General features: G+C 44.9%; 1 protein-coding gene across 2 annotated transcripts in view; it reads right to left on the bottom strand.

Annotated features, from left to right (window-relative positions):
- Mgat5 (alpha-1,6-mannosylglycoprotein 6-beta-N-acetylglucosaminyltransferase) overlaps window positions 1–22,994 on the bottom strand; it is a 338,013-nt gene that overhangs the window by 6,458 nt on the left and 308,561 nt on the right. For both annotated transcript variants that reach the window (XM_076866214.2, XM_076866215.2), the window contains 3 exons: window positions 18,731–18,847; window positions 12,489–12,563; window positions 393–550 (listed from right to left, as the gene is read on the bottom strand). In XM_076866214.2, the coding sequence (XP_076722329.1) occupies window positions 393–550; window positions 12,489–12,563; window positions 18,731–18,847 (350 nt within the window). The remainder of the gene's footprint in view (window positions 1–392; window positions 551–12,488; window positions 12,564–18,730; window positions 18,848–22,994) is intronic.

Genomic DNA, 22,994 nt, shown 5'->3' with positions numbered 1-22,994 from the left:
GGTCTACTGAAGCCTGATGCATGATGCACCAAAGGTTCCCGAGGAAAGTTGGAGAGGGGAGGGGACCAGAAGAGGGGAAGGTGGCACTTGGAATCTGTTGTATGGCATTAGCAAAACCAACGTCTCCCATGATCTCCAAGGCCAGATGTGGCATTATTTATGCAAATACAATGTCCCTACGCAGATCCCAAGTATACCAGGTGACTTCATCTTACTGAACACTGAAAATGTAGGGGTCCAGCTGCAAACTGCTCCCTTCACCCCATCTTTCCCCTAAAGCCCACAGCCTGGAAACTGAGAAGGAGCACCTCTCAATCCGACTCTAACCCAGAAAGCTCAGAGAGGCTGAGTTGACCCCCTTCCATTCTCTCTCCCCATCCCAAGGCGCTTACTTCAGTAGGTCCTTGTCCTTGTTGAGGTGCTGGAAGAATGACGGCTCACAGATGAGCTGGTTCTCCTGGCACACCTGCTTGCAGGACTGCCCAGGCTCAGCAAGCTTCACTTGTAGGGCACTGAGGGGCGGCCACATCACCTGCCCGTGGCAGAAGTCCTAAAAATGAAAACACAGCCATCAGCCAAGGGACCAAGGATGCAACGGGGCATCTCCACCTCTGCCAAGCCCTCTGGAAGATGAGAGGGACCCACCATGCTGTGAAAGAAGAGTGAACAGGAGAGTTGGGAGCCAGTTGGACACACCCCGAGCCAGGTCTTGATTTGTCTCATTACCAGCCTCCTCAACCACCGAGGGGGACGACAGCAGCATCGCCCATGCAGGGATGAGGGGCGAGAGGTGACATCTGCAGTGCATACAGCACCTACTATGGTTTGAACATGAGGTGTCCCCTTAAAGCTCCTGTGTTAGTGAAGGAATATTCAGAGGCACAATGATTCCTTTACGAGAACTGTAACATCGGTCTATCCTAATTTGGATGGGTGGCAACTGTAGGCAGGTGGGATATGGCTGGAGGAGGTGGGTCACTGTGGGTGTGTCCTGGAAGGGTGCATCTTCCCTGCTGCCCCTAATCCTTTCTCTCTCTGCTTCCCAGCCACTACAAGATGAGCCCCTTTCCTCTACCACTGCCCTTCTGCCATGCTGTTTGGCCTCACCTCAGGCCCACAGCAACGGAGTTAGCCAACCATGGACGCAATCTCTGAAACCAGGAGCCCCAAATAAACCTTTCTTCCTCTAAGTTCTTTTTTTTAGGCATTTGCGTCACAATGACAAAAAAGCTTACTAACACAGTAACACACTGGCCCACAGGGGTGGCTATTCACTATCGTCACATCCGTAATGCCCCAAAGGCTATCACAATCTGCCCTTGAAGGCACAGCCTCACCCACCTGCACCAGCTGGCCAGTTCGCCCCTCTCTCAGTCCCAAGACTTGGTAAGGATATACCGAAATTTTGCAGCTACCTAGTATGACCTTGTTTTAACTCAATGACAAAATGCTGAGGCTGTGAGGTGGAGCACGCCACCAAGGACCCGTAGGCATCCGGAGCATCACCGGACACAGTCCAACATCTTTGCCAGGGACTCTGTGCTTACTGGTTGAAAATAGTGACTACTATGTCACAGGGAACTCGACAAGCAGAGACATATGCGAAGGACACGGTGCCCCTAACAACAGGGTCATGTGGGGCAAAGCCAGTCTCTCTGGGATGTAGAGTGAGGAAGCAGCACGCTGGAGGGAGACGCAGGGGTGAGGGCATCATGAATGATGAGAAGCTGGGGAAGGGAGGGGCAGCCACTCTCTGACCTGGGACCTCCTGTCAGCTGTGCCCAAAGCAACCTTATGTAAGCACCAGTGCTGGGATGCATGACCCTGGTGCCCAGAGCTGGCTCTGCTTGCCCATACTGAATGGACCCAAGGCAGAATGGCTTCAAGTCCCCAGACGACACAACCTGCTGAAGATGCTACCTGCACAGAGGACCCGTGTGTGATATTCCCTCAGGGAAGGGCCAGTCCTCAGGAGTGACGATTAGAATGCTGGGTGCATGGGTGCCTTCTGATAATGCACCCCACAGAAAGAGGGGACACATGCAAAGAAACCATCTGAAACAGCACGGCAGCATTGGAAAGATGAAGCAAAGAGCTCCATATCATCCAAAGGTTGTATTTACACAGACACCTATTTAGGACAAATAATACACCAAATGAGGAGGTTTCCATGCACTGACGTAAGAACATCCCTGAGGCATGCTGAGCAGTGAGAGGAACCAGGTAAGGGGGGCTCCCAGTGGGTTTCCATCTGTGGCAGGCGCTGCGGGGAGGAGGCACAGACATACAGAAACGTGTGTGTGCTATTCCAAGAACACCTCCTGCTGGTCATGCTGCTGCTGAGAAGGGAAACGCAGGACTAGGCTCAGGAGATTCACTTTGCAATGCGTGTCCTTCTGGAAGACTGTACTTTTCCTCAGGTTTCCTTTCCCACTTTGGTGTGGATGAGGAAATTAGTCATCTCAGGGCCCAGAGCTCCTGGCACTGGGGCACACAGAGGAAACGTTCTGTCCCACCCTTGTTTGTTGCAGAGAGTGTTGCATGAGGGACCTCCTACTGCCCGGCAGGTCCTCTAGCAACGAGAAGGGTGTGGCTCCCCAACAAACTGCATCCAACAGGGGCCTCTGGCACTTCTTGTGTGTGAGTGTTTCGTTTTGTTTTTTTTTTAAACCTTGTGCCTGTATTACTTTTAATGAGTAAGCCAAGACACAGCAAAGAGAGCAAAGAAACCTTGCTCCTCCCCAATTCTGCAGCCAGCGAGGGCCACCCTGCCTCTCCCGTTTACTAGCTATGTGAATCTTTGGGCAAAAATACTTAACGTTTGGAGTCTCAGTTTCTTCCTCAGAAAAAAACAGAGAGAAAGATAGTGATGATTCCCTGTGCTGCTGGCTTCTCTTTGCCTCCTTCTTAAAGGAGGTTAAGCTGCTGAGAAAGGCAGTCTGCAGGTGGCCAGCCCCTGGCAGGACCTTCTCTTTCAGTCTCTACAAAGGACTGCATCAGGCAGGCCCACTGCGGGTCTCCACGTCACTCTCCCCTGATGAGGGAACTTGACTCCACCAGTCTGAGTTTGTGGCGAAAGAACAGAAACGCTTCCCCCAACAGTGGGCAGAAAACCTAGAGCCGGATTCCTAGCCACGGAAAGCACAAGACTCCAGAATGGTCTAATAATTCAGAGATAGGGAGAAATACACTGGATTACTTAGGAATGTTGAGATGCAGCCTAATCTTCTGAAAGTGAGGCACGGTGGCAGGTAAGCAGGGTGTCCTGAGACCTACACAGCCCTGGGCATCACTAGGCAGGGAGACACATCTGACTTCTCACATTCACAGTGCTTTTGAGTACAGTCTAAGCCCTTGCTCAGCCAAGGGCAGCAGCAGTAATGTGGGCCTGGACACTGTCACTAAGGGTGACAGCATGACTGCACAGACCCGTTGTCCAAATGGGACACTGCCCACTGCTGGCCACTGCTCTTTGGTATGACAGCACGGGGAAGCCTTGCATTTTATACCCTGTCCATTCCACCAGGATGACCGTCATCAGACAGGAAGAATGAACATACACCATGACCTGAAGTTATTGGTCATGAGAACTGAGAGCTGCAGGGGCATTTGGAAGATGTCCAGGTCGACATTACTGTGCTGTTCACGGCTGTGCAAGAGCTTAGACTGGACTTAAAAGCACTGTGAACATGAGAAGTCAGATGGGTCTCCCTGCCTAGTGGTGCCCAGGACCGTGTGGGTCTCAGGACACTCCGTTCACCTGCCACCAATGTGGTTTGCCTGGCTGGCTAATGTAAGCATCTTTGCTTACAATTCCTTAGGAACAAATGGATAACTTCAACAGCTTTTAACTATAATAATAAAGAGATGTGAAATCCAGCACACTCCAAAGTCTACAGCACAGGCAAACAACCAGCAAAATGACATCAGACCATACCTGCCTCAGATGAAGCCAAGTGGGACTTTCTTTTTGAATAGGCCCAAAGGCCCATCTGTTAAATCCTGATCTCTGGTATAGCACTACTGGGAGGGGCTGGATCATGTTGGAGCTGGGACCTAGTGAGAAGTCCTAAGGTAACTGGGAGTGTGACCTGAAGGTGATATTAATAATCTGGCCCTATCTTGTCTCTCTTTGCTTCCTGACCATGAGGTAAGAGGTTTTGCTTGGCTTTTGTATGTGTGTGTGTGTATGTGGCATGAAGTAGTGACACAGTCCCAAAGCAATGGGGCCAATCAATCATGGACAGAAACCTCTGAAACTATGAGCCCAAGAAACCTTTTCGATTTGTAAGTTGATTATTGCAGGCATTTGTTATAGTAACAACAAGCTAACTAACACACCTGGATTAGGCTGGGTGATTAAAAACCCATGAAGGATAAAGTGGAGCCTGGATTTTATGGCTTCTAAGAAAACTGACATCTCTCTCCATGAGCACCTCAGAGCTGAGGAGAGCTTCTCTGCACCTCTTGAGTAGGAGGAAGATTAAGAAACTTTCTTTCTTATTCATTCTCAGCCTGTACAAGGCCAGAACTAAAGTTAGAACACAGATCCCGCTGTGTTGGAGAGGAGGTGATGTGGCAAAGGACTGGATGGACAAAATTTGAGGCCCTGCCACGTGGCACATTACACAGCAGGTCTGACCTTCATTAGAATGATGCTAACAGGGTGTGAGAATGGCGGCAAATGTCAGGTGCTCCACGAACACTTGTCTCCATCCTTGGGCTCCTCCTGGGAAGAGCTGCCTCCACCCTGTGCAGCTTTCAGGCCCACCTCATTGGAGAAACAGACTAGGCAGCCCCAGATAAACAGATGTCCCGAACCTGGTCTAGACCAGGGCAGGGCAGGGCTGCGAGGTCTGGCAATGGGAGTTGGCCTTAAAGCTACACCGTGAGCTTCCTGCTTCTTCATCAACCTCAGCAGCCACCCTTCTTGGGTCCCTGGCAACAGGCCTGCTCAGCTCACTTCTGCACAGCAGCGTGGGGGCTCCAGGCACCTTGCTGCTGCTCACCAGGAAGACTGTCTGGCGTCCTCCCAGGAGGCCCAGAAGATCAGGAATAGTAAAAATAGCAGCAGCACCTTCTTCAAGCTTGGGGATCCATCTGGAAAGCCTGAAGGTAATAAGATGGAACAGAGGGAGCCTGAAGGTGTTATCAGAAAGCCCAACAGGAGTAAGGTAGGAGGGACCTGGGGGCTTGGGCTGAGATCCTGGCCCCTGAGGCGGGGGGCTTTATAGATATAGTCTCCCAAGCTTTCTCCGCCTGTCCTCTCACATAAAACTGGGATGGTACCATCTGCCCTACATCCCTGGATAATTTCTGTGGAATGGAAGTGAGAGGACTAAGGAGAAGGTCCCTGAGATGTTCAAGGTAATGCTCTAGGCTGGACCATTCTGAATAGTCAAGCACAATTAGTAGAAATTTGGTGACTAGTTAGAGAGGCATGCAGATGGAGTGTGTTCTAGATATACACAGATACACACAGCAATTTCCAATCTGGTTAACAAGCCCCAGGGAAGAAGCACTGGGCCAGAAGCCTCTGGACCATTGCTGCCCTGGTCCAGAGGCTGAGGCCAAGCAGGAGGGGTAACATATGACAATTCATGCAGGACAGCCACCTCCGGGCTCAGATGCTCGCAGGTGGAAATGGAAGTCCCTGCCAGAAGCCTCCCCTCATTGAAGGTGCCACCCCTACTGGGTGCTCACAGGAGGCTGGAGGTCTTCTGTCTCATTCAACCACAGCACAGGCTAACATGGCAACACCAAGGCACCTTATCTCCTCGCTGCAGGCACACATTCACTCATCTGTTCATTCAACACATACTGGCTAAGAGATAGAAAAGCACCATTCATTTACAACTTCACAAATGGCCGTTCAAGCCTTATGCCGGGTATTAGAAATAGGAACACGAAAGAGACACAGTCTCTGGACTCAGAGGTTCAGTGCACAGGCTAGTAAGAGAGGCTGACACTTAAAAAAAATTACAGAACAGAATAAAACTCATGCCCAAGAAGGAGGTCACCTGGAGGAGCAAAAGAGTGACAGTGGTAGCAATTAGAGAAGGCTTCCAGAAGATAAGGATTTTCTAGGATGGGTTTTGCAGGCTGAATAGGAGTTAGTGGCTTACCACTAACAAGGTGTTTTGCATATAATTGGTGCTCATCAAAGAGATGTTGAACAGAACTAAATGGTCTTGGCATCCTGGGACTCTGATAGTAACAGAAATAGAAAAGGAGACTATTCCAACCTAATGAGGCATTTATGCAGCCAGAATGAGATATACACAGTAATTTCCAATCTGGTTAACAAGCCCACTTAGAACACACACCATCTGCATTCCTCTCTAACAATTATTTCAACTAGTCACCAAATTTCTACTAAATGTGCTTGACTATTCAGAAATTTCCAGGCAGTAAGCATAAACCACAGTGAGAAAGGTTTATTCACCAACAAAATCTATAAGAAAACAGGTAAATGCAAGCTCCGTGAGGCGAAGTATGGGTGCCACCTCTATCATGGAGGCTAACTGGTGACACAGAGAAAATGAGACTCACAAACTACCCCAAGAGCTAGAGAAGACAGGGTGGGACTGCCCCAGGGGAGAAGCACCAGGTGGAGGGGCCTTCTGTGCCAGGTGGGGAGGGTCACCTGCTAGTTACAAAGCAGAGGTGCGGGAACAGCAGAGAATACCATCTATAGCATGTACAGCCTTCGCCACAAACCCTCCACCCACCTGGTCCTGGCCAGATCAATAATGGAGTTACTAAAGCTCTGACACGTTAGGTGTACATGGATCTCTATGGAACCCACATTGTCTGGAACTGAGAAGACAGGTTCAGATGTACAGGACTAAAGGCAGGAGTTACAGGGAATAAGGTCAGGAATTTGTAAAAAAAATAAATAAATAAATAAAAATGAAAATGAAAAAAAGGGGGGTTGATAGGACAGGTTCCAGACCATGAAAGGGGGATGTGGCTTACATTCAGCTACCCGGGGGCCAAGGCACCCATTTGTTATCTGTGTGATAGTAGTGAAATCCAGGGGCTGGCACAGAATGTTTAATAAATACTGATGACTGATTGGGTTAAGTCAGCTCAGGTGCCTGGTGGCACCCACCATTCTTAGCCTGCATGATCCTCAAAAGGAAGTGAACACTGTCCCCAGGTGCTTCACCAAAGGAGGTGTCCATTTGTTTTCATAAAGGCAACGAACAATGTGACTGTGAAGCTGAGCAATAAGGACTGATGTCCACAGACCATCCTTACGCATGTCAATCATCTGAGCCAAAAATGGACCTTGACAGTGACGCATAAATCTACCATATTTCATTCTCCTGGAACACTGGGAGTCTCCTTAGGAGAAGTGAAAAAAACACATCCACACAAACAGCGGATGTTATAGCAGCACTCATCACACAGTCAAAATAAGTGGGGGTCCGTCAGCTGGTGAATGGACAACACATTGTGGTACATACACTCTATGACTATTCAGCAATAAAAGGAAATTAAATTCAGATACACACTACAACCCGGAGGAGCCCCAACAACATATGCTAAGTGAGAAGAGGCCAGAAATCTCCAGAAAAGGCAAAGCTGCAGAGAAAGGAAATAGATAAGTGATTCCTGAGGCAAAGGCAGGAACAAGAACTGATTGTGGACAGATATCATTTTGGGGTGATAGAAATGTTGCTAAACTAGACTGAGGTAGTTACTGTTCATCTTGATCAATGTGCTAAATAAACACTGATTGCGTCCTTATATGGAGTGATTTTTATGGTCTGTAAATTACACCTCAGTGAGGCTGTTAGAGAAAGATACCTTGGCTGGTTTCTGGGCTCCTGCAGCAGCAAGCAGCTAAGGCTTTCAGAGTGCTCATGTGGGCCAGCTACAGTTCTTAGCCTCATCATGTATTAATCTATTGATTCTTCCACCAACACCACGAGGCAAAAGCATTATCCCTATTTCACAGAAGAGGAAAGAGCACAAAGAGGGTAGATAACCTGCCCAAGGTCAAAGTCAGTGGCAGCAGAGCAGGTGTGAAGATTCTAGGGTCCAGCACTCCATTGCCGCCCATCCAGGCTCCAGGAGCAGATAGATAGCAGCCTCAGCTATTTGAAGAGTAAAGACTTCTCAAGCCAGTGCCCATCTTCTCCCCCTGCCAATTCCTTTTCCTCTTTTGTTCGGCAACCTCTGTCACCTCTGTCACCTCCACCATCTCCCTGCCCAGACTCACTAAGAGATTTCCCTTGTACCTAGAACATACCCAGTAAGTTCCACCTGGATTCAGAGGAGCAAGACATCCTAGGAGCTTAATCAGTTTCCACCGCTGTTTTTGGACTTGACTCTTTGTCCCTCCATATCTCCAGCATGCTTTTCACATGAATTCCAAGGCTCTTTACAAACCATGAGTGTGACTGACCATCCTGCACATTCATAGTCTTTATGGGGAGTGGAAAATAGGGTTGAAGACAGTGTATGTGTGGCTTTCAGAAAACCCATGAGAACACTGCCTTTCCTTGCTATGTTATCTAGCTGGAGGCAAATATAAAACTTTCCTAAGAAATGCACAAGGAAAACCTTAACAAGCCTAGACACACTCAGGGAATAATTGCCCTTGATCTTCAATTACAAGGGACTTCCCCCTTGGCACTCACTACCCCTTTGCTGGAGGCAGTCTTTTAAAGTGCTCATCTCAAAGAGCATGCCACCCAGTCAACATTTGTAGTATAGCAAAGTGTCTAGGGTGGGTGCATGGAGGGAGAAGAGCAAGCACTCCTCCTAGAGCCAGGCTTCTTTCCCTCTGGGTGCCTGCACACCGGGCTGGCTGGATCTGAGGAAGGTTTCCTGCCAGTGGCTGTTCCACTGTGCACTAAAGCCTGGGGTGCTCTCGATTGCTGTCAATTGGCTTCCTCTGGTGCCTGCCACCTTGGGTAAGCATGATGGACGACCTTGAAAGTGTTCTGGGATAAAAGCCCCTGTGTTCCCCTTGCAGATCACAGGGAGGGCTCTGAGGCCGAGATCAGCCTAACAAGCACTGTAGCTCCCCCGGTCCACACACAGGAAGCTCCTGCTTATGGCTGCAGCCTTTTCCACCTACACCAGAGGCACATTCTCTCCATCCTCGCTGCTCTTTGAAGACACTCTGCTGGCTGTAAAAATAACCAATGCTCCAAGCTGTACAAGACTGGGACCTGGAGCTCATAGTGAGAGGCTGGAGACTCAGTCTGTGGGCCAATGGGGTCTGGTCTGGCATCGGGCGAATATTGTGGGTCTGATAGAATTCCTGGCATAAACTCAAACTAGTCTCCTTTATTGCCCATTTAGCAGCACTGGGAGAATGTTCTACAAGAAATGCCCTAAATACAAGATTCCTAGAAAGATTTTTCTAGAGCTCCTGGTAGCACCATTGCTGCTTACCCTGTGGTAAATCTTTTCTTTAGCTTATCCCAGAATCAAATCTGGACCCTCCAGATGATCCTTGGTCTTTTCACACTGGTTCCTCCTCCAGCCTTGACTCCCATGCCACCGTGCTCTTCAGCCACACATACGTATGCATCCTAAAATTCACCGTCATTTCCTGACATCTCAACTTGGTGGGCCCTTCCCACTTTCTTTCAGGACTTGCCTCCTACAAGATGCCTTCCATTACTCTTGCCATCTTTCCCATCCTCCCTGGGGGCTGAGTCACATGATCCCAAAGCACCCTGGTTCCATCACTTGTACAGAGTTTAACCTGCGGGGGTGCACTGGCTCTATAAAACCTCACCCACCCAAGGCCTTGGACTTCTCTTCCTGACTGCCTGCACAGCGCATGGCGTGCTGTACTAACAAGTAGTCACAGAGTTGATGAGAGAATCAATAAGGCAGGTAAAAAAAAGAGATATCTCTGGATTTCTGTGGCCAGAATATCCCTGTAGAAAAGTCTCTATGCAGAAATGATGGGAAGGAGCAGTTTCAATAGCATGTTTTCCAGAAGAGAATTTTAGTAGTATGTTTTAGAATATTTATAATTTTAGTACCAGGCTGGTGCTGGGCGCATGGGATTGTGAGGTGAACAAGCCAGGAGGAGCTGGCGCTAAGGAGCACTTAACAAGGTCTGTTGGGGAAATGGGACCTTCCTGCTTAAAAGGAAATCTAGCATTAGACTCAATGGAGGAGCTGAGACCTCATAAGGACTGGCTGGATTCATAAGCTGACTCAGGGAGGAAAGAAGTAAAGATCTTCAAATAAACCTGTCCAAGAGACATTTATGTCTGCTGGTGACTTTCTCCTAAGAGGAGGCAGAACCAGGAAAAGAGGAAGAGAGTTTCAGAAGCAGCCACAGAAATGGAGTAAGAGCTCAAGAGAGCCTCTGAGAGGGAGGGTATGGTAGGCACAGCTGTGAGGGATCAAAACCCTGTGCCAAAAGTGGTCAGTGGCTCCTCTCCAAACCTTCAGGGAGGTCCACCAGGGAGAATGTGAGAAGCTGAGCAAAGGGACACCTGCCACCTCCTGAGTCTCTAGCAGATGCTTCCAGTGAAGACTTAGCCCCACACCACAATGTAGTGAATCTTGACTGCTCCACCTGTGAGCCTCATGTCTGAGAGTCCCGGTTCCCATTACACAGAGAATGGAGTTATTATTGCCACCTCTTGGGACTACTGTGAAGATTAAGTGAGATGTTACCCAGTAAGTAGTTCTCCCTTGTCCTCAGGGACACGTTCTGAACCCTAACTGGATGCCTGAAACTGTAGATAGTACCAAATCCTATATATCTTTTCTCCTATGATGAATTTATAAATTAGGCGTAGCAAGAGATTAACTAAAATTAAAACAATAATATCAATACACTGTAAAAGAAGTTATGTGAATATGGTCTTATTTCTGTCTCTCAAAATATCTCACTGTACTGGTATTTTCCACTTGGTATTTTTGGGTTGTGGTTGACTGTGGGTAATCAAAACCTTGGAAAGTGAAACCGCAGATTGGGCGGGGGGTGGGTGGGGTGGGGGTAGGGTATTGTGATGTGTTTCATGTGTTGGCATAGCATCTGTGTATACATGGCAGTTAGTTATGATAATGCCACCATTCTGTAGTCATGTACAGACTGAATGAGATGATGAGTCCAATGATACGCTCTCCTGGAAAAGCCTGAGAAGTAATGTATGAGATATATAATTATTAATGTTTTTATCACATAATTTAATATACTATAACATAGCATAACATGTTCAATAACAATACTAGGTTACATTTATTGAGCACTATGTGCAAGGCCCTGTTCCAAACACTTTCTGTGTATTAGCTTGTGTGATCTTCCCATTAGCTCAATAAGGGCCTCTTATTATTCTTATGTTACTGAGGGAAGAAGGCACAGAGAAGCTGAGTAATGTCTGTTCAGCTCATGTAACCACAGACTCATGGTGCTAAGAGCTGAACCTAGCAGCTGGACTGGAGGGCACATCCTTTTGCAGCTCTCAAAACCTGAGATGATCCGACAGGCCATCCTGAAGCCGATGTGCCATGGTGCTTGCTCTTGCCAACAGCAGTACCCGGCTGTTGGCCACCATCCACCGCCTTACTTTCCTCAAACCACCAACTCTTCCTTTTGAAAATCCCGCTGGGCCTTCAGTCTATTGCCTACTTAAATTTTCAACTCACGGTTTCTATTTTCAGTTGGCTCTGTTGGTCCCCCACTGGGTAAAGATCCTTTACGGCCTAGACCACTCTGCCCTGCCCTTTAAAGGGAGCCCCTTATATTTGAAATCTGGTCAAGGAGTTCAGATTCTCCTGCCCACAGGGGTTCCAAGTCTGTCTATTTCTAGCTCTGGGTTGCTTTTGAAGCCCAAGGAATTAAAACATTCTAAAAGGAAGGTAGTGACACTCACGGCCTTCACTTCTAAGGACACAAGCTGTAGTTTCCAAGCCCTGTTGGGGGTGGTGGAACTGTGTGCACTCTCCCCTGCTTTGGAGTTGAAGTCCTTCTTTTATCTGTTTTATATACCTAGGATTTGTTTGAAAGAGGTCTTGTGTGAAGAGATATTTGAAAAAAAACACTAAAAAGTCCTAAAATGCTTAGAATTACTGAGCACATACTATTAAAAGAAAGCTTAGAAACCAGTTTCAGTCCTTGCCTTTCTTGGGGGTGGGAAACGGAGGCAGGACAGACAGCTGTCTGTCTACCCCTCCTAAGTCCTTGTGATGCCCCCAGAGCCCACTTACTACACAAGCCCTGCTGGTCAGGGAAAACTCTGACCTGATCATCCTGTCTTCCCCGCTGTCAGTGTCCGTGTGACCTTCCACGGTCACCCAGAACATCCCCCAACGAAAGGCTGCTCCCTTGGGTGACCATGATGGTGCTGCATTTAGAATTCCAACAAGGCATTATCCCGATTCTGGAGACTTCCAAAGCAGGCAAATAACCACAGAAATATTGTGAGCTCACAGCTGTTGATGAGAACCTGATGAGGGACTGGGAAGCAAGGAAAGCTGAACTCTTTGACAAGACTTACTTGTTTTTCGATGAATGCGTTGATTCGCTGCAACATCCCCTCACATGTGAATTCGTAGGGCATGTATGGCTCAATCTGCGGAAACAGAAGGTTCCGTGAATGAGGAGAACACACCACACGCACCACTTACCAGCTCTCCTAGAACCCCCCCAATGCATGAGTGTCAGTGCCTGCAGGCAGCCTTGGGAGAGGCTGGAAGTCACCAGTTTCCCGATGTCACCTTGTCTGCCCTAGGTGCAGTCCCTGAGCAGACTGTCTACCATCTACAAGTCTCAGATAACCCAAGAATGAAGCAGTGGCAAGAAAGCCACTGTTTTTTTTTTTTTTTTTTTAAGCTACAGTGAAGACTATATAAGGGGAAAAGCACTAAAGTTAGTGTTTGGCACACAGTAGGCACTCAACAGAAGGTGGAGATTACCACTTGCTAGCAGGTAAGCCCCCTGGGGTAAAGTTAGGGCTGTGTCATCTGCATCCCTGTGTGCACACAGTGTGGGACAGGTAGGCTCTTAGCATGAATCTGTTGAACGAAGACAAGGTTACACTGCTTTGAGGAAACCACACAATGAGCTATTTATAGACCCACAACAGTGACCGGAAAACTGAGTTACAATCTTAGGTGAGGTCAGCACATTTGCAAGGAACTCATGGTACAAAACTAACTGATATAAGGCCCTGAAGAGCCCAGCTAGAGGACTCTGGGAGGTCAGAGGGCGAAGCAGACTATGTTTATGAGTCCAGAGAGCCAAGGCTGGGGAGTGAGGAGAGATGGCAGCTGTTCCAGGTGGAGTCGCGAGAGATTTGATGTGTAAAGGCAGAGGAAGCTGCAGCTCAGGACTGTGGACCTTGGTGAGAGGACGCAAGAAAGACTCACTGATGTCACCAAAAGCCTTGAGATTTCTAAACTGAGTTGCTTGAACTTTGAGGGGGGCAGAAAACCCTGGGAGGTGCTCACTGTTGTGGGGGAGGCATTCCAATCTACACTGAGCCTGGAGGGAAGGGGAAGATAGGTGCGTCTGGATCTCCACTGCACAAAATGTTTGCTAGGACGCTGAGGTCTGCATCTTCAGCAGCACACCAATATGAGATGGGAAATTCACTTCGGAGAAAATCACCAGCTTCACAGAGCCCTATAGCCCCTGGGGGTCTCTGGGTGGGAAGGAGCACCTTCACCTCTTCCTCTTGAGACTACACTTACCTACCTCAGATCTCTGGGGTAGAGAACAGGACAAAGTACCTAAGATCTGAGGCCTGCTAAACGTGGGACAGTGGACAGAGGACATTCCTTATGGGCAGCCACGTAGTTGGTTTCGGGACATCCTCTCCCCTTTTCTCTAAGTTCATGTTATATTTAAAATCTTAAGCCATGATTTATAAAAAAATTGATAACATATCTTTATTTATGCACAATTAAATGCCAGTAGTGTGTTTATAGACAACTGGATGCCAGTTTCATCACACAGGTTGGATCTCAGCCATATCTGTCCACATCTGTCTGGATAGTCAGGAGAGGCTGAGCCTCTGTAAGATCATGGACACTCTTCCACAAGAACAGAGAGGTCACCTTCCTCATCTCTAAAGAGCTCAACCTTCTTTGAAGAACATAGTCTCAGCTTGTTTGTCCCCATTTCAAGCTTCTGAACCTCAGCAGGGCCATTTCTGACCTAGATATAGCTCTTCATATGAAATGTGAAATTTTCTTTTCTTTTAAAGGGTATTTATTTACTCAACTCATGGATGATTCAAGAAGCTTTGTGTAACAGGCCTAGAGACATGTCTCCTCTCAAAGGATACACAGGAACCAAAAGAAACCACTGAAGGCAGAGGACATGGCATATCTGGATTCATTTACAAGTAGACAAGTAGAATTCAGAATTAAACATACACTGGTGTTCTTCTGTCACAAGACCAAGAGATCTACTTCCGTGGCAGGAAGCACCCAATGGCCATTCTGACAATATATTCCAAAGGGCATCCATTAGAACACATAAATTAATGAACTCAAAAGATTCAATGCAGTAAATACAGAAAATGGCTCTTCCTATTCTCCCAGTCACGCCCAATTTAACCAAAGGGATGCTGACTCATTCATTGCTCTGGGGCCAATTCACTGTTTTAAAGGATATGAAGCCAGACAGTTTTCCTACAAAGGAAAAGCGGAAAAAAAAAAAAAAAAAGGAAACTGCATTCCTATGCCACTGCACTGCCAGGGAGTCCCCCTTGCCATTCCAGTGTGGATGGGAGCAGCCTCCTCTGCATGGGAAAGCTCTCCAGACCCTGGGCTTAGGGGACAGAGAGCAACAGCACATCCCAGAAGTGGAAGCCGGTTCATGGACTGAAGGGAAGGGACAGCCTTCTGCCTAATACACCTTCAGGAACAAGTGAAGGCCGTTTTGGGGTATGGAATGAAAGAGAATGCTGAAACCACACTCAGTCCCTGAGAAACCTGAGTAGGGCCCCAAAGAGAAAAACAAGGGCATGTTCGTGGTCATCCTCCTTTGTGGAAAAAGGCCTGTTACTCATCCAACTAAGGCCGCAGGCAGGATGTTTGCAGGCTACTGGCCTGCTGGCTTGGAAAATTTCTATGAACTTCCCGTCTTCTCCTCTGGACCTCCTTTCCTGTGAGATTTCCTGTGTCCACTGGTACCCACTCACCTTTGCAAATCTTACTGCGAACTGCTTTCAGAAATCAGCTAAAGCCTGAAGGGTCCCACCTAACAGGTGGCTTGACATCATCTGATGAAGAGATGGTCTTAGTAGGTACCAGAAAACCAGGGTTTAAGTCTAGGTTCCTCTTTTACTAGCCATAAGGTTTTAAGTTAGGGAGATCTTATATTTTCTCTGGAGGATTTCAAATATAAACTAGGTCATGTCATTGTCCTGTTCAAAATTTCCCACCATACTTAAAAATACAGTGTCCCCAAGAGTGCCTATTTAAAAGCCCCATACATCTTCTAGTTCCTAGGAACTGTTTTACGGTTTCCATTGTTTCTGATGAGTAGTTGGCTGTCTTTAATATCATCATTCCTCTGAACGTAATGTTTTTCCTCCAGCTAGCTGCTTTCAAGATTTTTCCTTCTTTTGTTTCTTGCCCTTTGACTATGTGCTTTTCTTTTTGTATTTATTCCTGTTTGGGTCCACTGTGCCCTTAGCATTTGTAAGTTGATTGGAAAATTCTTCATTCATTAATTGGAAAATTCTTACCCACTGCTCTTTCAGAAATTTCTTCTGTGCCAGTCTCTCCCTTTTCTCAGATTCCAACTACACCTAACTTATGCTGCTTCATTTTGTTCCAAAGATATCACGTACCCTTTTCCATTTCATTCTTTCTCTGTGTTTCAGTTTGAATAATTTCTATTGACGAGTCTTCAACTTCATTGTTTTTTTCCCCCCTCTGCTTTGTATAGTCTGCTTAGAAGCCACTGAAGGAATGCATTTCTGACATTGTATTTTTCTTTTCTAGAATTTTTCATTTGACTTAAAAAATAGCTTCCACCTCTCTGATGAAATTCTCCATCCATTTACATATGTTGTCCACTTTCTTCCCCAAATTGTTCAATATATTTATCATAGAACTTTTTTTTTCTTTTTTTGTGGGTGCCGGGGATGGAACCCAAGGGTGATCTACCACTGAGCTACATCCTGCCTTTTCTGTTTTTTATGTGGATCGTTAAAGGTCTTGTTAAATTTCCTAGGCTGACCTTGAACTTGTGATTCTCCTGCCTTAGCCACCTGAGTTGATGTGATTACAGGAGTACATAACCTTGCCTGTTATTATAAAATTTTAAAGTTGTCATCTCATAATTCCAATATCTCGACCATCTCAAGTTCTGGTTGTGTTGATTGTTTCCTCTCTTAATGAAAGGTCATGTTTTCTTTTTCTTTTTTGGGTGTCATGTAATTTAAAAATCTTGGAATTACATATGAGAAAACACTACCACATTTCTGATCCGTCTCTAACAACTTTTATGACAATAATTTTTATATTAATCTCTTTCCTTATTCCATACTCCATTATTCTTTCACAGCTTATCTTTCCTTTTATTCCATATTGTGTTTTTTTTTAATTATTATCTTAACAAACTAATGAAAAAGACTTGAATTTGATTCCAGGTTTTACTAGTTACTAGTATGATCTTGCAAAACATCTTTTTAAGCCTTAATTTTCTCATCTATATAATGGAAAATAGTCCCCCTTAAAATGTGAATGTAACTTTATTTGGAAATAGGGTCTTTGTAAATGTAGTCAAGATGAGGTCACACTGATTTAGGGTGGACCCTAATTTATCATAAGTAGAGGAGAAGCAGAGGTACACACAGGGAGAAGCCACACTGTCACGAAGGCAAAGAATAAAGCTCGGAGGCTTTAAGCCAAGTAATGCTTGAGGTTGATAGAAGCTTGGAGGGGCAAGAAAGAATACAATAGCCCCCTCATCAATGGGGAATACATTCTAATACTCCTTGTAGATGCCTAAAACTGAGGATAGTACGAAGACTTTTATATAAGCACTGAGATAGCACAATAGCTGAGCTGATAACAGATAGCTACTAAGTGACTAAACCAGGGTGGGTAGCGTATATAGCATGGATACACTGGATAAAAGGCTGATTCATGTCCTGAGTGGGATGGAGAAAGATGGCATGAGATCTCATCATATTATTCAGAATGATATGTAATTTAAAATATATGACTTTTTTTCTGGAAATTTCCATTTAATATTTTTGTAACATGAATGACTATAAGTCACTGACATTGTAGAAAGTAAAATTTCAGATATAAGGAACTACTATATAGTCCAGTAGAACTACTATATACTTCACAGGGTGCATGATCCTCTGCTGACATCTGATTTCAGACTTCAGAACTTTAAAACTGAGAGACTACATTTCTGTTGTTCAAGCCATCAAATTGTGGAACTATGTCACACCAGCCCTAGATAACTAATACACAAGTAATTCTGGGACATAGGAAGGAAGACTCCCTGATGGTAAAACTTTAGGGGTGGGGCAGATATTTTCAGGCAGCCCAGTAGGACTACACTTCACTAGGAACTTCTATCAACTGGGATAACTTGAGGTTGGGGGACTTCTGCCTACAATTGTTGAAACTGGGTTTGGGACTACACATGTGACCGTTGGGAAGCTGACAACTATACCAAAGCCCAATACCCAGACCATCTTCAAGGGGACAGAATATGGATAGCACATCAGAGTGCCCTTGCTCCCCTGGAGATGCTCTCAATTAACTGAAATTGGCAGGTTAGTGGGCCACCAACTTGTTATCATCCCATTTTGTTTCCCAAAGGGGAAGGATGTTGCTTCAAAGAGGTAAACTGGCCATTCATCCAGGATATATGTCCTTCTCGGATCTTCCCCTTCCACTGAACCCATGCCTTATCCATGCCATTCACAGTTTTGCTTTGAAAATTCCTACTCAAAAGACAACTCAAAATGCAGCATTCACCAGAAGCGCCCCCCACCCCTGCTCCCATCCCTAGATCTCCTGCCTGTTGATTTTGACACTGAACATCATCTGCGCTGTTAAGCATGTGTTTGTTTGCTAACATCAACTCCGCTCTCTGATCCAGGTGAATCACAGTGCTGAATACTAGGAGTATAGCAGGCAGACATACATGTGCTGATTTCATGTTGCTTATAGTCTAGCAGAAATTCAGATGGTCTATTGTAAGAAATAAGAAACACTTCATAGTGGCTAAACACTTCCTATGTGGTAGACATTGTATTCAAGCACGTTTAATAAATGTCTACTGAATTAATGAAAAGAGTCCAGAAAAGTAAGTTACTTTACAAGAGACTACCAAATATTTTGGTAGAAAAAAACAAATAAACAGATATTATGCAAAAACACTCCTTTCACGATTTCTTCCCCATCTCCCCCTCCCCTCTTTTGTGGGTAAGGTAAAAGAAGCAGGCCCATCTTTTCAGATCTCTAAGAGTGACATAAGTAGATCTTGGAAGCTATCATAGTTTAAGCCCCTCCTTCTGTGCCTGGAACACAGGAGCCATGACAGTTCAGTAGAATCCATGGCCACATCTGGACACTGGCTCTGCTTTCCATGTCACACAACATCCATGAAATCCCCAGGCCAAGTCCTACAGACTGGCTACTCTTCTAACTCCAGCTACTGTGGGGAAAGTGCCACTGACTGAATCCAAGGGACTGTGATGCTTTCCACACATCAGGTCACATCACAAATGGGGGGAAATGGAATTAAAGAAACAACCTTCTGATTCAAAATCGCTTTCACTGCATCCTCGACTTCCTCCTGATTGTTGAGATTGACAGTCCAAACATGCGGCCGGCCGATGAAAACTTCAGCATACGGATGCTGAGATGTCAGCTGGAAAAGAGGAAACAACACCTCAGTTTCACACTGATTTAAAAAAAAAAAAAAAATCTTCTGGGCTAGATGAAGTGTTGTACATTTTACCACACTGAGTTGTACTTGCGCAGGTAACAAGACACTCATGCTCTCCCTCGACAACTGAAACATCCTGTGCAAACATAGCAGTTCAGAAACAAATAGTGATGGCTGCACATTTTGAATCCCTCTTGGAAATAAGAGAATGTCACAATCTGGTGACAAGGTGACTGTTTTAGGTGGAGTGTGTGGGTGTGCTAGGGATTGAACCTGGAACCTTGTGCATGTTAGGCAGGCACTCTACCACCAAGCTACACTCCCAGCCCTTATAGGTGACTTTAATTCCTAATGAACATTTATGCTCAACCAAAATAAGCATAGCTCATCCATACTCACCCCTGAAAATAACCTCTGTCAAACCAGTATCTATTTTCTTGGCTAGGACAGACAGGTAAGCATAAAAAATTGCAATAAAAATCAAGGCTGCAACAGTCCCAAGAAGATGAGTAATGGTGCATACAAAAGGTGATAGAAACAGAAGTGATCCCATCAGAATAAAACAGAATCTTCAGGGTTTCAGGAATAATCCTCAGCGTAACATTGGGGCCTGAAATTTTTAGAAGCAATCTGTAATTGGAAAAGCAAGAAATGGCAGTTTTATCCTAAAGGTGGTTTTATTTTAAAGAACAGGGTGGTCAAAGAAAGCAAAGATGTATATTGGCAATTCTGGGTTCTTTAAAAATCCATTCTTCAGGACAGCTAAATTTATCCCTCGATCGTGCTGCCACCTCTATTCTTATACCCCTTTAAGGTAGTGGTGTAAAGGAGTGTTCTAGACATTTATGAGAATATTTTTAGTTACCACAAGAGCTGGTGCTACTCTTAGCCTGTGGGTGGGGACTAGGGATACATGACATCTAGTGAGGTCTAGGACAGACCTGCACAAGGAGGAATTGTTCAACTTTCAACATCATCATCATCATCATCATTTTTTGATGATGGGAATTGAATCAGGGCCTTGTTAATGCTCTTTACCACTGATCTCCTCCTCCAGCTCAAAGAACTTCCAAATGCCCTGCTGGGCTTTCAGGTGGATTTATAGCATCTAACACTTTGATAGAGTTTTAATATACAATAAATTTCCCAGGAGCATAATTACCATGTAAATCAAGAAATGTTTGTACTGTTTTATTTGGAACTTCACCCATGAGCTGTCACCATTTTGGAAAAATCATGGCAGTGAAGTCAATGCCACTCAGGATATCAGAACTGCCAGTAAAATGTCCCCAAATTGGTCTATATTTGTAGCTATCACATTAATGGCAATTATGTATATATATATGTGTGATATGTGTACACACTCTTATATTTAGTTCCTCGTTCATAATGTCAATTGCAAGCAAAAAAGGCTGACAACGCTTAGTTGAATGTTTTATTCCTTTTAAATACAAGTGTTCATGGTAAGGGGGAATGAAAGATCATATCTGCTAGGATAGGTCTTGGCTACATAATATTGAAATATGTATTACTTTTTATGAATTATTTTCTTTTTATTTATTCTTCATATTAGAGTTAGGAAACTATATTTTTTTTTAATTATGTAGGCAGGAAGGTTACATTAAGGTTTTCATTTCAGGAGAAAAAAAGATGTTATAACATGTTTATCGTAAAAGGAGGTGTTAGCTCTGGAGTGTTAAGACCTTTGCTGTGGAGGTAAAAGGTCTGGCTCTCTTTTTTTCCTTTTCTCTTTAGACTCTGATATAGAGATATACTTGGAGGAGTGGATGTTCCCTCTTGCTCTCAGTCACTGGTCTTGGTAGCCTGCTGCAGCAGTGGTGTGCAAAAGCATGACTAAGGACAGGAAAAATGGGCCACAAGTACATTGGGCTCCAGCTGCAGTTTTCACTGCCAATCACTCAGGGAAATCATGCGAGAAAAGTCCAGGAAGGTTTTCCCCTGCTCTGCTCCTGCTTCTCTGCCCTGAGTCAGGTCCTGCACTAGCCTTTTCAACTCTCCACCCTCCTGATGTGTGCCTTCCTCTTTTGCAAACTGGGCTCTGTGGTCAGTGGAAGGCTACAGATGATATGCAGTTCCATGGAACTGGGAACACCTGGTTTTTTCCTCTGCACATATTTGGATTCAATCCCTATCAGTGAAATCCCATGTGGGGCCAGGCATTGCGTAATCACCTGCACATACATCACTTGTCGGGTTTCTTATGTAGTCATAAGGATTCTGAGGTATAGAGGATTTATAACCCCAAGACCCAACAACCAGAATGTTCAAATCCAGATCCTTCAACAACTTATTAGCTTTGAAAAGGAAAGAGCATGACAATTTAGAGGATGTCAATGACTGAAGGCAAACAAAATCCTTTTAAAACTTGCCAACATAAAAAAAAAAAAAAAAAAAAAAAATCCTTGGACTGAATTTATGCCCCTATTAGACCTTTTGTGAAGATGAGCAAAAAATGTCGCATTATTTTCATTTTGTGGCTTAGAGAACAAACTAATTAGCCCTTCTGCTGGAATCAGGGTAAATTAGAGTTGCCATCAATGTCATTATTTAGCAAGTTATATATCAGCAGCAGTCTCTCACCCCTCCCTACTCTTTAAGGTCCCTGCATATTTACAAGGTTGCTCGAAGCACTAAGAAAATACAAAATGCTGAGCCATTATCATTTCATTCATCTACATTTATTGAGGGTTGCTTAATTTTATGAGGGAGGCATTTTGTGATTCATTAGCCCCTTTTGAATGTTATGTTCTTCCTTGCTAATTTATTGAGAACCATCTGATCTCAGCTACTTCATCATGTATCAATCAGGAAATTTACTAGAGTATAGTTTGTAAAAGTAATGAAAATCTTATTAAATATGAGACATTACTTCAGAGTAGCTATTAAATCTCCAAGGAGAACATGGGTTCTCTTTATTGGGTAGGTTAAGAAAACCCAAAACAAACAAACAAACAAAAAAAAACCCTGAACTCAGAGAATTTCTCATAGTTTACAAAATGTCAGAATAATGACTGGGAATCTACTAATATGTTTCCAAATATGAAGATAAAAATAAAAATCCAATTCATATTAAAGTATAAAGAACCAAGTATAACCTAAGGCATTGTGAAATGTTTTCCCCTCTGAGTATACACTGTATTTTAAAAACTTGGCCCAATGCAAAAATAAAAACAAAGTTAAACTCACAGTTAGAACTCTAGACTTTCCCTTAGAGTGAAGGCAAAAAAGAGACCCATAGGCAATTGACATGGACCAATTTATGTTGGATGAATTGTTAACTGACATAAAAGATTAACATAGGCAAAAAGAGATTTATAATTATACACACTCAGGTGTGTGTGTGTGTGTATATATATATATATATTATAATTATATATACTTGTAAAATTTTCCCCTTTCCGGAGGGGAAAATAAAAAGATAATTTCTAAGAGGTTTTGACCCTTAGAAATCTGTAGACCTATTGACAGCTTTTTCCTAATTAAAAGCATCTTTGGTTAGGAGGATTTGGCAGCTTCTGTGAGCTGAAAGAGCAGAGGAGGCTGCCCCTCTCAAAGCTGCATGGTGTTGCTGGAGGGAGCTACAGATGGAACCTGTCCTTCTTGGGGTCCCCCAAGTTCATCAACATTCATCCTTCTCAGGCTTGAAGTCCTTTCTTCTCCTCTTTAAGGCCCAGCCCCATCTGTCAATCTTTGTCAGTTAACCCTGCACATTCTCCTTCCACTTGGCACAACTCCAAGTTAACTCCCCTCCTTAATCCATCTCCCTATTTCTTATGCACTCCCACTGATTATGCAGCTGTCTTATCCTTCTTCCAGATCAGATCTAGAGCTCTGAAAACAGAAAATGTGTCCTGCTGAATTCCCTTAACGCAGCAAATAGTACCATGGACTCTGTAGGGATGCATTAAACATCTGTCAACTGCCCTTCTGCCTCCCAGCCCTCCGGTGGGAGCCCAGGACTGATGGAGTCATCTGTCTGAGGTCACTCGCTGAGCAACCGTTGAAAGCAGTCCACACTGTCTTTCTACTGGAATCTCATTTCGGGCCTGGTGGCATCATCCCAGGCAGCAGTTCCAATGTCTGTTCTCTCTTTATGGCATAAAGAATG

The sequence above is a fragment of the Callospermophilus lateralis genome, chromosome 9 (genome assembly GCF_048772815.1).
Source record: "Callospermophilus lateralis isolate mCalLat2 chromosome 9, mCalLat2.hap1, whole genome shotgun sequence".
Lineage (NCBI taxonomy): Eukaryota > Metazoa > Chordata > Mammalia > Rodentia > Sciuridae > Callospermophilus > Callospermophilus lateralis.
Note: the sequence above shows the minus strand (reverse complement) of the source record. Positions and strands in the feature narration are given on the sequence as shown.